At 41.7% G+C, this 15,736-nt stretch overlaps 1 protein-coding gene across 1 annotated transcript in view; it reads left to right on the top strand.

Annotated features, from left to right (window-relative positions):
• Positions 1-15,736, top strand: part of TMC1 (transmembrane channel like 1) — a 104,837-nt gene that overhangs the window by 38,633 nt on the left and 50,468 nt on the right. The window contains exons 8-10 of the mRNA XM_089479921.1: positions 1,171-1,252; positions 2,693-2,799; positions 7,009-7,107. Coding sequence (XP_089336047.1) covers positions 1,171-1,252; positions 2,693-2,799; positions 7,009-7,107 — 288 coding nt within the window. The remainder of the gene's footprint in view (positions 1-1,170; positions 1,253-2,692; positions 2,800-7,008; positions 7,108-15,736) is intronic.

Consider the following 15,736-nt stretch of genomic DNA (forward strand, 5'->3'; position numbering starts at 1 on the left):
CTTTTTGGTTTTTGGTATTTTTTTAAATTAAACTAATCGAAAACTCAATAGATTGGTCAAGCAACTACTTGCTTGACCAATCTATCAATTTTTTGATTAGTTTTATTTATTTATTTAAAAAAAAGGGAGCCCCTGTCGTCCTCCTCCCAGGTCCCCCGACCTTGCCTGCGTGCCTGCCAGCCTTGGCTCTTGCCAGACTTGGCTTTCCCCCCACTGGCCTTGGTTTCTCCCCTGCCAGCCTCCTCGCTATACCCACTGGCCTTGGCTCTCTCCCCCCGGCTTGGGCTCCATCATCGACTTCCCCGATTCCCGAGTTGAAGCCAAGGATGGAGCACAAGCTGGTTGGAGAGCGCCAAGGCCAGCAGGGACAGTGAGGAGGCCGGCGGGGGAAAAGCCAAGGCCGGCGGGGACAGCGAGGAGGCTTCAGCATAAACTTATAGTGAGAATGAGGGATCTTTTGAAATCAGGTACAGACACGGAGCAGAGCCAAATCACAATTCGTGTTATTCTGCCAGTGGGAATGACCCCATGGACAAATTCCCCAAAATGGTTCCAGGCTCACTTGTTTACCTGATAAATGATGAGAACCCTGAAGCTGAATCAATTTAAAATGAGTTTAAGCTGTTTTATTTACTACAGTCTACCCTGAAATCTTTGGATGTAGTATAGGACAAAAATATTTTAATAAATAAGAAGCAAACAACTTTCAGTAAGCTTCGGGATTAAGATCTCTAGAGTAAATCATGCTGAATTACCTTTGTGTAGCAGACGTATAGCTCAAAGTGGTTCAGCTGATGAAAGATACAGATGAAGGATTAGTAGATGTACAAGATTTAAAAGTTTTATCATCTCCTCCACTTTATGTAAGATAGAATTTTCAGATCATCCCAGATGGAATTATGACCATTTTTGGTTTTTTTGGAAACAGAAAAGTGTGGAGCCCATAGAAGCAAAATACATTTCCTGTCTCTTTGGCAGAACATTGGTTCCAAAACTAGTTTCTAACAGTTTGGATGATATGCAGGTTATGGATTTTATGGATATTTTTTTAAAAAATAAACAGAAGTGTGTACATTAATCTAAAAGAGTCTATGTTGGAAATGTTTTGCTCCACTTTTTAAAAACCACATTACCTAATGTGCCACTTTATTGGTGTAATCTTCCTTTCAGAAATGGGTGAAATTTCAACGTGATTTTGAGAATTTTAAAACAGCCTGCATACCCTGGGAAATGAAAATAAAAGAAATTGAAAGTAAGTGATGAGGGAACTGGAGGAAACAGAATTAACTGATATGTTACTGAGAAGTAATACTGAATGAAAAAGTCTGAGTTTGAAGAGAATATTCACAATATTTCACCTACAATATTTTGGAATCTGTTTTCTACTAAGATTGACTTTGGTCAATCATGCTCAGCATTGCCTCTATACTAAGATTGGGGAATTATAGCTGTCCAGGTGTCACTGCATTGCAACTCCCATCCTTCTTCATCAGTGGCTATTCTGACTAGAAGTGATGGGAACTGCAGTCCAAAAACATCTAGATGATCCCTCGTTCTCCTACTCTACAGAGACTGACAGCAGGGGCCATTTCACTCCACATAATTGTAATACTATGGTTCCCTGTTAATTGCCATGGCAATAACGTATGAAATCCTGGGATTTGAGGTTTAGTGAAGAGTATTTAGAATTCTTGGCCAGAGAGCTTCTCTAGTATCTCAGTAAACTACGGACTGCAGAATTTCATAGGAAGCAGCAATGGTGTTAAATCCTTCTTGGAGATATCATGGATTACATTTGTTAACTTTCATGATTCAATGAAAGTGCTCTATGACTGAGCTTCTGCCCATCCTATTTTCATGTTTTTACTGCAAATAAGTATTAATTAAATATAATTTCCTTGAGTTATCATTTTAGCTGTCCAAAACTACAAAGGGTGAAGAAGCCAGTGTGCTGCAGTGGAGATAGCTAGTCAGCCCTGATATTTGCTGAATAAGCTTGAAGAGGTTTGTACCTCCCAGAGGACTGGAGGTTAGGTTTTGTCAGGAGGAGGGAGGTTTGAGGCCAAAAGACCAAGGATGACTGTGGGTGTGTGAAGGCTCTGTTGTCAATGAGCACAATTCAAGTGATTTATGTACTGAGTATATGGCCTGGATGATATTGGCAGGTGCCTTGACTTGCAATTGGCCTACTTTGTGGGACATCAGTAAAGCTGTAGTTGTATTAATTATTCTCTTAAAATCCCTTGGAATTTAAATTCCATTGTTTTATACCATCATTGTTATCATTCAGCCATTTTAAATTACCAATCAATTAACATTTTCAAAGGAGACTGGAATTCCTTTATAATATACATTTACACATGAATAACTCATACTAACGTATGCATTAATTGGGACCTCCCCATGGCTTTACCAATAGTTCTTAAAAACCATTTATATATGGTATAAAGAACCATTTATATGTGTTCAAAGACATGGCTGTGTTAATCTGTTTCAGCATAAAAATGATATAAGGGAATCCTGTAGCACTTTTGAGATAAAAAAGAAAAAGAAATCTCTAGCATTAGCTTTCATGAACTTTAGCATATTTGCATGTATGCTAAGCAAACATACGTATATTTTCTTTCTTTCTTGGGACTGGGAAAATGAAGAATTATTCAGTTGCCATTTTATCTCACTCCATGTTTTATAGGTCACTTTGGCTCTTCAGTTGCATCTTACTTCATTTTCCTGCGCTGGATGTATGGAATAAATATTGTTCTCTTTGGGCTGACCTTTGGTCTTGTCATGGTGCCTGAGGTAAGGATGATTCACTTAATATGCCAGCCTGTTTTGCTATTTCTTTTTAGGTTTAATTGTCAGACAGGGACATGGGTCAGGTCAGAGATTCAACTTTAAAGCAGTGGAAACTGTAAACATTGGTTAGAATTATTTCCCCATGAAGAAAATCAACACTGGATCAAGCTGTGACTCTGTGGGCATGGTAAATATTTATCAAGGCAAGAGAAACTGTGACCCTCAACATGTTGCAATATTGCTTTCATGCTCCCTGACTACTAGACATGCTAGATGGGGATGATGGGAGATGGAGTACAACATCTGGTGGCCCACAAATTCCCCACCTGTGCCCTTACTGTAAATGTACAGTAGTATGCCTTTGGTCAAAATGTTTACAACCTTTTTTATGCAAGATATGCTCCAGTTTTCCCTGTCTACTAGGGTCAGCTGTTTTCTGCTACACATCCCTACTGATTAACTTTCCATCTTTCATCCATTTCACCTTTACTTTTGAAGACACCCCTTATTAATACTGTATTCAATGTGAGTTGCTAGAACTGACACACTGCTGTCAAGGCTCAGGTCTCCCAGGATTTGGGGGTTAATGCACTTTGTTGTCCCTGCTGTACCAAAGGTTAGATTAAAACACGATGAGCCTATAATCTATATCTGCTTTATGACATTTCATAGCATGACCAATGACATGTGTATTATTCTGACATATTTTTTTAAAAAATAGTTTTTCTCCATTGTGCATTAATCCAACACTGTTTGCAGCTCCTTCTTTTGGCACTGCTTGTCAAAGCACTGGGTGTAAAAAGAACATTGATTCTGTCTGCTTTGGTGGACAGAATTCCATAATATAAATTTGAAGAGATCCTGAGGGCCATCCAGGAATACATAACTAAAGTACTCCTGTAAAATGCCCATCCAACCTCTCTTGAAAGACCTTCAGAGAAGGAGAGTCTATCACCTAGTAAGGTAGTTTGTTACATTGTGAAAAAGCTCTTAAAGTAAAGATGTTTCTAATGTTTAGGTGGAATCTCTTTTCTTATAATTTGAATCCATTTAATAATCTTGGCTGCTCTTTCTGGATATGTGCCAGTTTTTCAATATCCTTTCTGGAACTGTGGTGCCCAGAAATGGACACAGTATTCCAGGTGAGGTCTGACCAAAGCAGAACATAGTGGACACTATACTACAACTGGTACAGCAGAGAATTGGATTGGCTTTTTTGGCCACTGCATTGTACTCCTTAGTTATGTTTAGCTTGTGATCTACTGAGCCCTTAGATCCTTTTCACTTTGAGGTGAAGCAACTGGTGGCTTGGAGCAACCTCTGGCCACTCTAGCCCCAGTTCACTCCTGGCCTGTGCGTTTTGGGCCATTGCTTTCAAGCCAGTTGTCACCCAACCTATATTTCTGCATTCTGTCAAGGTCATTTTGTATTCTGAACATGTCCTCTGGAGTATTAACTACCACCCCACCCATGTGGTGTTATCTGCAAATGAGCATGCCTTCTATGCCATCATCTAAGTCATTTATAAAGAAGTTAAACAACATGGAACTTAGGACAGAACCTTGAGGCACCACGGCAGATGTTCAACCAGGCCTGTGCAAACATATTCAGTGGTGTCTGGTGGCTTCCGTGAAGGTGGAGTGTTTAATCTGCTCTAGCATTTAGTACAACCTTTAGAGGAACTATTCAAGTTGGTGACCCTTATCTCCAAAATAGATCCAGCATGTTGGATATCTTCCTTGGGTGGGATACAGACGGGCAAAAAGGGGTGTATTCATGACGTCATGAAGGTAGAGCGTTCAGACGAGCCTTACCTGAATGCCGCCATGAACACGCCCCCCGCACGCCCCAAGCAGGAAGAAGCGGCATTAAAAAGGTGCTGCTTTTCTCCGCTTCTTTTCCGTTTGATGCGCAGCTGCGCAGCTCCGTCTGTAAGCTGCTGCACCGGTACGCAAGAATTGCTACGCCGCTAATTTAAGTTGCCCATTTAAAAGCTCCGTATCTGCTGCGTCGCATAATGAGTCGGGGTCCTGGAACATGCGCAGTTTGCAGTCAGGCTTTAATTGCAGCGTCAGCTGCCATGCAGGTGTGGAAGCTGCAGCACAGCTGCAGCGCATTTTAAGACTCGTAACCCTAACCCTAACCCTAACCCTAGAGCAACATGTACGCATGCGCTGCTTGGAAAGTTTGGACTTTAAAGTGAACCCCTACACACATTCCTGTGCCATTTTCACCTAACAATAAAAAAACCCTAAAACTTTAAATATTTACATATGTACAAGGGAGGTGATGGGGGATGGCAGGGGGACAGCGGTGGCAGCGGCGACAGCTGTGGCTGCGCATTGCAGATTCATCAGGAGCGCGGGGACCAAAGGAGAGGAGGCATCTATGATGCTGGTGACACTGGCAAAGTGCAAGCGGACAAGGATGCCAACACCAGCTGATCACCAGCTGGCAGGAGACCACCATTGTTCTTGGGCAGAGCAGGGAGAAAAGATTTAAAGGGGCTTGGGCACTTTAAATGTGCCCATAGGCTTTCTGCCGCCGCTGCTTAGCGCTGCAGCTGCGCAGCTGCGCATCCGCCAGCCGGCAAAGGAAAAAAAAAGCCCCATTTTTGGCCGCCCGTGAGGAAGCTGCCTCTCTCTTTGCAGCGTCCTCCGAGGCGGCGGTTTGGAAACTCCGGGTCTGAAATGGCCCCAGGTGAGGCGTCTTCACTGCCCCCCATGTGGAAGCCCCATCTCCTGAGCCACGCCCCCGGGGTGGGCGGTCTGGAGGCTCCGTATTCAGCAGAATACACCTCCAAGACGTCTTCCCCTGCCCGTCTGTATCCCGCCTTGATGTCTAAACTAAGACATGGAAAGGTTTTCACAATTTAATTGATGTGAAAGCTACCAGCTACCATGTCTGGGAAAGCACAGATTTCTTGACTTGTCATATAACCTGCTGACAACATATTGTGGAGCACCATTATCTTTCTAGTATATTTTGCCACGATAGTGTAGCAGTTTGAATATGGGAGTAGGATTTTAGGGTTCAGATTCTTGCTCAGCTCTGGCAATCCACTTGAGCAAGTCAGACTCTCTCAGCCTCAGAGGAAGGCAATGGCAAATCTTCTCTGAAAAATTCTTGCCAAGAAAACCCTAGGATATATGTCACCATAAGTCAGAGGCAACTTGAAGGCATATGACAACAATCCAACACAATTCCTTGTCTTTTCTATCAGTGCAGGAGAGACTATTGCAAATCAGCTGAACAATACTGTAGGTCTTCAACAATATGTAAGCACTGCACTCAGGGCAGGGGACCATCTGATAGTGAGAAACTGAGTGTTAGCATGTTCTAATTATCTACAAAATATTAAAGAGTTTGTCACACCTACTTTAAGAGAAATAATTTCAATATTATAGCATAGAACTGAGGCTAGGAAATATGTGATGTATACTTTGTTCTTGCCAATATGCAATCTAGCTTCAGAGTGTGGAAAAGTTCCTCTTTTGGTACTACAACTTCCATAATCCCCTCCCCCACCCCCAAATTAGAACCTTTCAAAGCTCTGGAGCTTCTATGATATATGTATCTTGGTACATTAGGTTTACATTCAAGGGCCTTCCTTCAAAGCTCCATGGAAATGCAGAATAGGAGATGCACAGAGAGATCAGTGTTGCTACAGATGAGCAAGATTCCATGTAGTTTCACCCATTCTTCAGGAAATATCTGATGATGTGTAATCTATGTTCTGTCTTAAATTCACTTGAAAAAAATACGGTTGCTAAAAATAAATGAAATTAGATTTGCATATGATTAAATTCTTGATTCTTTTTTCTCCTAATGCAAAACTAGGGGTCTATGATGCCGAAACTTGAATGTTAGATATTTCACTCACATGATTTGCCATAGAGTGTAATTTTTCATCTGTATCATTTCAATATTTTTAATGTTAAGGAAGCAAATTGCAAAATCTCATTTTTGAAAAGCTGCTGAATAAGCATGGCTGGGATGCACGTTGCATATGGGTTGTATTTGCCTGGCCATTGGTGAGTGCGAAAACACTCTGGTTTTAAAATTAAATATACCTTTAGCCCATCAGGGATAAGGCACTTTAAAAGCAATGCAATAATCTCCTAGGTCTGATAGCAGTTATCCCCCCCCCCCCCTTTTTGGCTTATGTTGCATTTAAAATTCTAAATATTTTTTTCCTGTGCTTGAATATAGGCATTGATGGGGAAGCCATATGGGACATTACCAAGAAAAACGGTGCCAAGAGCTGAAGAAGCAAGTGCTATGAACTTTGCTACTTTGTGGGACTTCAGTGTGAGTCTACACCCTGTTTTTTAAGTATTTATCTTGCTTCCCAGCATCTCATTGATCAAGTTCCCTAATTTGGTAGGTAGAATTTAAAAAGACAGACTGAAAAGACATAAATTCAAAATAATTTGGGCGAAATGGATCAGATATGACACCAAATCTCCATAGAACTTTCCCATGACATGAAATGACCCTTTATGTTGACTAGTCACTGCGATTTCTGACAAAAACAATATGGTAAAAAGGAAATGTGAAAAATAGCTCAGCCAATGAATCAGAGCACTGTTGAAGACCTGCCATCTCGTTTTATATTTATTAAGTTGACATGGCATCATGCTGAGAGCCCCAAGGACCACCATGTTGAATGAGTCAAGGCCAGTTCCATGGTATAAAACCCCCTCACTGTAGGTGGATTTGCTGCAGCAGAATTGCACTGAAGGATTAATTTGGCCCTCTGTGGATATATGCAATAACAAGCCTGCAAACAGACAGTGACAAGAGAGCTACAGAAAGATAAATGAGGAGAAAGAAGAGCTAAGCTCCCAGTCATGTGTTTCACATCTTTTTAACCCACAGGGATCAAGGATATTGTTCACATCACCAACTGCTATGGGATTTACAGTAACCTACATACCAGAATGTGTAAAAATTACTGTGGGAATTTTCTGCCGTTGTTTAAAGTGCCATGCGGCTGATTCTTTGTCCTTGTCCTTATTGGCAGGAGAAGAGGAGGCAGATTACTGTCAAGAGCTGCTAAGGGTGGAACAGAAAACATTTGCTTCTGTTAAGGGGCTGAGGGAGGCGAAGCTGGTACAAATTAATGGGCCCAGCAGTCCAGAAGGGGGACCAGGTCCTCACTATTTTGCAGATGTTTTGTTTTGGGAGGGGGACACCCCATGAATTTAATGAGGTAGGAGGAGAAAGAGCAGGTGCCAGCTGTGCTAACAACAGACTGAACCATGAATGTTTGATGCACAGCAAAATGGCCTCAGATGGCATACCAGATGTTGTGGGGGTCCTTGTGTTGCAAGTGTAGTTGGTATTAACTCTTTTTACTGCTTGTCCTACAGACCCAGGTGACTGAGGGGAGTAGATCATGGGGCAGCCCTATATAAAACCTGCCTCAGGTCTTGAGTGAGTTCCTGACTCCCACAAGATCTCTAATCTTGAGGGAGCATGGAAGGTCTCATAAGAGGCCCACATCTCAAAATATTTAAGATGGGCTTGTCTCAATGTACCAGTCAGCCTTGAAGCGGTCTGACAGCAGAGAGGGCTGTCTTGTATTGCAGGTAGCCCTAGCTGAGGAACAGCTTGCTGGTCCTCAGGTTCTGTGCATAGCTGCTCCACCAGGGTAGCTACAGCAAACAGGGTTTCTGTACCTTTTATGGAGGAGGGAAGCTTGGACAACAAGCTTTTGTTGTTGTTGTTGTTGTTGTTAGCTGCCACCAACTCATGGTGACTCTGTGGATGAGACATCAACAAGAATCTCTGTTCTCCACTGCCTTGCCCAGATTCTGCAAGCCCTTGCACATATCCCCCCCCCCCCCGCATCAAGTCTATCCATCTGGTCTGTGATCTTTGTTTACCTTTGCCTTTATTTACCTTTCCTAGCATTATTGTTTTTTCTAGTGATCTGTGCCTTTTCATAATGTGGCAACAGTATGATAGTCTCAACTTGGTCATCTTCACTTCCAAGGAGAGCTCTGGTCTGAACTGTTCAAGAATCCATTTGTTTGCTTTCTTGGCTGTCCACAATATCCTAAGCACTGTTCTCCAGCAACACATTTCAAATGAGTTGATTTTCTTTCTGTCTGCTTCCTTCACTATCCAGCTCTTGCATCTTACATAGTAATTGGGAACACAATGACCTGGACAATTCTGACTTTAGTGCTCAATTGTATGTCTTTGCTCTTCAGTATCTTGTCCAGTTCTTTCATAATTGCCCTTCCTGTTCTTAGTCTTTTTATTTCTTGACTGCAGTCTCCATTCTGGTCAATTTTTGATCCTAGATATGAGAATTCTTTATTTCAGTTTCTTTGTTGTCTAGCTTGGATTTGTATATTTCTTCTGTAGTCATTATTTTTGTTTTCTTTATGTTTAGCATCAGACCTGCCTTTTCACTTTCATCTTTGACCTACCTTATTAATTGTTCCAATTCTTTAATGTCTTCTGCTAATATTATGATGTTGTCCGAATATCTTAGGTTGTTAATGTTCCTCCTATCTTATCACCTCTTTTTCTGATACAATGGCTAATGGAGCATACCAAAGAATTCCAAAAAAGAATCATTATGTGTTTCATAGACTACAGCAATACATTTGATTGTATAGATCAAAAAAGCTATGGAATGAACTCAGATTCTACATCTGATACTCCTTATGAGGAATCTGTAGCAAAGACGAGAAGCCACCGTCAGATCAGAAAAATAACAGAATGGTTCCCAACAGACAAAGGGGTCTCCACCTCCACATACATATGAACAATACAGGGGCTATGTTCTCTTTTACATGAGGTCACCCCAGCCAAATAGTGTGCTCCCAGAAATACCACTTAAAGCATCATCCTGAGCAAGTGAAGTATTGTTTAGATAGGCCTCAACTTACCCAAGTGGACTACTGGACACTTCTGGACAGGATATGGAATCTTTCTTCTCAGTTCTGAAGTCTCATGAGCAACAAGAACACTGTGGCTCAATGTGTTGCAGAAATTTTGTAGCAAAGATCTGGAAGCAGGAACTGGCAGGAATACAATAATCTGTTCACAGCTTTTCTATGTAAAATCCATATTCTGATGTAATCTCTTTCGCATCTGTTCCTCTGTAGAGTAAAAACATTACATCAAAATTGGCTCCTAATTGCACATTGAGTAGAAATTAATTGAAGACAAACAGCAGGAATGGTATTGGCAAAGAATCATAGCTTAAGATAGAAGCTGTGATCCAAAGGAGCATGGTGGAAAGATCTATGCAATGATTTTCCATATGTATTTTCTCCTTAAAACCTGCTCCTGTGCTGCATAACAACCTTGTTTTTAAGGGCAATGTGTTTAAATGGTGTTTGTAATATGATAAGGTACATGGATTTCAAACTTGAAAATGAATATCAAAGCATCACTGTTTGCTCACCTGTATGCCACTGTACATTATGGTACTCAATTCCTTCTACAAGTTCACATATGGAGAGTTGCTGACTTATAGCCATGGTATTCACAATCACTATTTTGGTATTCTACAACAACTTTGGTCTGCCGGATGTTGTTGGACTATGACTCCCATCAGACTGTAGCTGGGGTTACAGCTGATGGGAGTTGTAGTCCAATCTGATCTACATGATATCTTAGGTAGGAGAAGCAGTTTTATCAAGGTCAGTGGGGCAGTGGGTCTGCTCCCAGTTTTAGAATGTACTTTACTGGAGCTATTCAACATATAGTAACTATTTAGAGTAGAATTCTTGGACTCCTCTTTTAAAGTTCAAACTAAGGAGAGGTGGATTCCATACCTTACAGAAATCAGATCTACATATTTCCATTCACAGAATCATAGAGAAGGAAAGGAACACAAAGACTATCTTCTCCAACTCCCTGCCATGCAGGAATACATAACTAAACACTCCACAAAATGACCAACTTCTGTTTAAAGACCTCCAAAGACTGAGAGTCCACCAACCTCTGAGATGGTCTGTTCCACTGTTGAACAGTAAAGAGGTTCTTCCTAATGTATAGGTGGAATCTCTTTTCTTCTGATTTGAACCTATTGCTTCATGTTCTAGTCTCTGCAGAAACAGAACACAAGCTCACTCCTACATGACATCCCTTCTGTTATTTAAATATGGTTATAATATCACCTCTTAATACTCCCTTCACTGAGTTAATAATCTCTCCATGGGAGCTCTCCAGCTCCCTAAGCTGTTTCTCATAGCGTTCGACCCTACGGTTTCACTGAGCTGGATAGCCAGTCGGTTAGGATAAGAAACTCAGAGGGACATATTTTTCTGGTAGTTTCATAGAAGAAATTCTTGCACTGGGGCACAGGAAATAACTATCTGAACTCTCCACGGAGAACTGGTGAAACACTATTACTTAAGAAGGAATAGGTTTCAATATTCTGTCACTAACAATGCTAGGACTGGATGCTAGGCTATCCAGTCAAATTATTTTGGCACCAAAGAAAGAATATCTTACAAGAAACCTCCCCATTCTCCTCCTGGCAGTAAAAATGCACTGATAACTAACTAAATTTTGGTGGCTCCATCACTTACCTTATGGTAGGGATGGTCCTCAACATTAGCAGCATTTTCATGACAGTAGCGTTGTACTATTGCAAAGGTAAAGATGTGCCAGCATCATTTCCCCTCACAGTCCTTTATTTCACCGAAGAAAGACTTGGTGATATCAGTCAGATGGGGCCACCCGCCTCGGCGGGCCAGCCCGGTTGCCGCCGGGGGATGCACTGCGGCGGATGGTGGGCCTCTCCCGGCTCGAGCGGCCCCCAGAAGCCCCTGCGTGGGGCCGCTCGAGCCGCAATTGGCTCTTGGTGAGGAGGAGAGGCGAAAGTTCCGCCTGTGCCGCTGGGACTACAGGTCCCAGCGGGCCCTGCGGGCGGAAGTGCCTATGATTGGGTGCCGCCTGTGATTGGTGGGAGGCCGGGAGGCGGGCCTTGCTGCCCTTCCCGGCCTCCCATTGGCTGATGGGCCTACAAAAGGCCCACAAGGCACCAGAGCCGGCGCCATTGCCATTCTGCTCCCCCCCCACCCTCCCTATGTGGTTTGGGTTATTGTCACAACTTTGCGTGGCGGTTGCATAGGTCTTGGATCTGGTTTCCAGGGCTGCGTAGCACTGGATCGGGAGTCCATCCAGACACGGGGGTGCTGCGAGCGATGCGGTGTTGCCATTGCGGGGGCATCATCAGCACAGCGTCCCCCGGTGACAAGGGATAGTTATGCGTTGATGCGCATTGATGGAGATGCGATCAAGCGCTTGAGCGACCATTGGAGCGGGAGCAGTAACTGATAATCCCTTATCATCCCGAAGCTTGGCCGTGACCAAGCACCTTGGTTCATCCACTCAGTACTGGGCTGATGGATGACAGATCCAGACCTCATGCATTGGAGCCAACCCTACATTGCTGTTTTGCTTGCCTGTGTTATGCTAATAAAGTTGTGGCCTTTTCTTCCAAAAAATATGCTGTCCTTATTTGTCCGCGGTGGTGTCCCTCTCAGGCAAGTGTACCACCATGATAGGATGACCGCTGTGGTCGGGTCTGACACACTTGGAAGTTTTGTTTCAAAATGGCACGACTATATTTCCATTACCGGTATAAGTAAAAAGTCAAATTCAGTCCACCTTGAATAAGTAATTGTTCCTAATTTTTGAAGATAATTGTAGGGAAATCTCTTTGAATATCCAGCTATAGTTGGTATAAAGGTTAGAAAACAAAGCATGGAATATCAAAACACTTCCTGTGATTATTGTTAAAATCAAATTTATGTTTACCAAACAGATTTCTACAAATAATTTTGATAACTACCAAAATATGTCTTATTTGAGAAAATAATAGAGCTCAATACTCCACTGTAATTGAACTGTGATTCAGCTCTTAACTGCGGGTTTTGAGTTTCAATATGTCTTTCTATTTTTCTGATTTCATGCTGCTTTTCTGGCATTTAAATTGTTTTTTTATATTTGGCCTGTGATGCTTGAAGGTTGTGCTAATTTGCAGTTATCCTAAAGTGGAAGCCCCTTTTGAAATGCTGGAAAATTGAAAAGCAAGGAATGTTAAAAATAACAACACAAAGTTGATAAATACAAAGAGCGAGATGATCAGTTTCTCAAATTCTGCCTAAAAGAATAACACACAGGTGAACATTCTAAGGTTGTTCCTTAACATCCTTTGTCTGTGATGCCTTATGATTTCTTCCCTAAACAAATTAGGAATCCTGCTGAGAATCCTTTTGTGCCAGAAGTCACGATGATGCACTGAAGTAAAGAGAACCAAGCAGAGGAAAGACAGGTGGAAGGACTGAAGATTCAGTTCCCCCTATTCTTTCAGTCTTCATGGATCAGCAGCTTAGGGCCAAATTAGATGTGATTGTTAGATCCATCTTTAAAAGGAAATCACAACTTGGGAAGGGTGATTGGGCTAATAGTTATCAGTTGAGGAAGGGGAAATTAACCCTTTTCTGCTGAAATTCTGAGGAAGAATCCTTCGTCGTAATCGGTTATTTACTTGAGGTGGAAACTGATGCCACTGGGAGATTTTTCCTCCTCCAAAAATTGCAGGTTCAGAAAAGGGGTGTTCTTTAGGGTCACAGCAATGCAGGGGAGAGTTGGAGGGAAAGAACACTGTGGAATGCTGGAAAGGGGGGAATATATTGCAGTGTTCTTGTGGAACAAAATGTATATTAAGCTGTGTTGTTGTAAAGATTTATAATTAAATCAGGAATTTTCCTGATAATGTTTTTAATAATTAATTATTATTTTAAAAAAACAATTGTATATAACACTTGCCAATAAATGTATAATCCTTGTAATTTTACAGCTCATGAAGAAGGGTTTACACATGAAATGCATCAGCTGAACAAATAAAAAAGCCCTTTTACAACAACATGACTTAGCATACATTCAGTTCCAAAGGAACACTGGAGTATTATCTCCTATTTTCCATCACAGCAGTGCAGAACAGAGTGCAGAATATTCACCTATATTTGCTGTGGTTATGAGAACTGAGACCTCATTGCCAGTTACTTATTTTAAAAAGCCCTATCTGTTAAATGCAAAGATATATTTAGAACTGGGAAGGCAATCTTAGAAGGTCCAGGAATCATTATCCACACCAGATCTTCCAGGAGCAACACTACCTCCACTTCACAAAACCAGGAACAACCAGAGGATTCTCCTAGCTTTTTTTTGTTGTTGCTTTTTCTGATAAATCAAGATGCAGGAATATGCTTTGCTTCTGAGGAAAGCCACACATCCCTGTGATGTAATTCTCCCCCTTTTTTCTCCCACAAATGTAGGGGAGCAAGCGAAGGTTCCAGGGGCTACCAAACAAAATGAGGGCCTCACAGAGCTCACAGCTCCCCTGATTCATACCCTCCAAGTCTTCAGATTTGGCAGAGACAATCCTGATTTAATTGTCTGTTATCCCACTTTTTCAGCAGCTTTTAAAGTGTCCCAGTTTCTGTTTCTTCCTCCCACTTTCTCATTTTGTTCTTACTTTATTTCAATTGCTGGAAATTGAGTTCAAAGAACAGAAGTTCAATCAATGCAGAATCTTACCCTTCCCAGTAGTCTCATGCAAAAACAAACTGCTGCAGCCTCTCCTAGCTTGTGTGTTCTTCCTCATTAGTAACCTTTGCCATCTTGGCTGCACTCGGGTTGCTTGGCCCCATGTGTCCCGGTTTTCCTCTGTGAAATATTGGAGAATATGCCCTGATTTAGCATCATGGCTGTTTTGACTTCTCTGGTAAGGAGAGATTAAAGGGAAGGAATGAAATTAATGAACATAAATTTATGTGTCTTTTCAGTGACAAGCATTACACATCTAGTGTAATATTTGTTGAGGGCATTGTCCAAAAAGAAACAACATTAGATAGGTGGCAGCTGTGGTATTCCTTTCATACACCACTGATGTACTGGATATAATTACAACAGTAACAACTGAGGAGTCCTCAGCAGAGGATGTTGTGGGTATCCAGTGCAATAGAGGAAGCAGATTGATAACCACTCTAGAAATCTATTAATGTTTACTTGTCATGTGTTAATATTTCATTTTCACCACAGCTGGGATTGCAAATGAGGCTTAGCAGGCAAAGACTCTGACTCATCTCAGGCAGCCTGACAGTCACAATACATCAAATGCATGGCTTGCGATTAAATGAAACAGAAGGATGTTAGCCTATTGACATTTTAATCTACTAATGGTTTACTTTTAAGAAATAACCAGCAGCTAAACAGCAGAAGGAAAGGGAATAGATGCATTTCACTTGTGCGTGGACTAAGCCTCTCTGCTTTGCCACACTCAGTTAAAGCCCTTTCCAATTCATCTGTGGGCCAATGGCAGATTACAAGGGCACACAATGAACTCTGGTGTCTGATTTGAATTTGTTATGGCCACTTGCAAGCTTTGCAGCTATGTGATGCTCACCAAGGAGTGGCTTTGATGTACCTTAAAAAATAAATGGAAAAAACTTTTGTCCCATAATATGAATTATTTTGTCTGCCTTTACCAAATATATGCAGTTTGTTCCTTAATACTGGAAAACAACCTTGACCAACTTAATTAATATAATTGTCTCTATATGCCTTCAAGTTGTTTCCAACTTATGACAACTCTAAGGGCGCATCTACACTTTAGAAATCATGCAGTTTGAGAACAACTTTAGATGTTGTAACTCCATCCTATGGAATCTTGGGATTTATAGGTTTGTAAGGTCTTTAGCCTTCTCTCGAAGGAACGCTGATGCCTCACAAAACTTCTACTTCGGTCCCCAATCTCTGGAACTCACTTCCAGACGAGCTCTGCTCGGCCATCTCCCTGGACCAGTTTAAAAAGGGGCTTAAAACTTTTCTGTTCCAGCAGGCTTACCCCTAACATTCCAATGTAACCCCCTTCTCTCTCCTTATTGTTGCTGTAATT

The sequence above is a fragment of the Sceloporus occidentalis genome, unplaced genomic scaffold (genome assembly GCF_023333645.1).
Source record: "Sceloporus occidentalis isolate IW3139 unplaced genomic scaffold, rSceOcc1.0.p SCAF_1, whole genome shotgun sequence".
Lineage (NCBI taxonomy): Eukaryota > Metazoa > Chordata > Lepidosauria > Squamata > Phrynosomatidae > Sceloporus > Sceloporus occidentalis.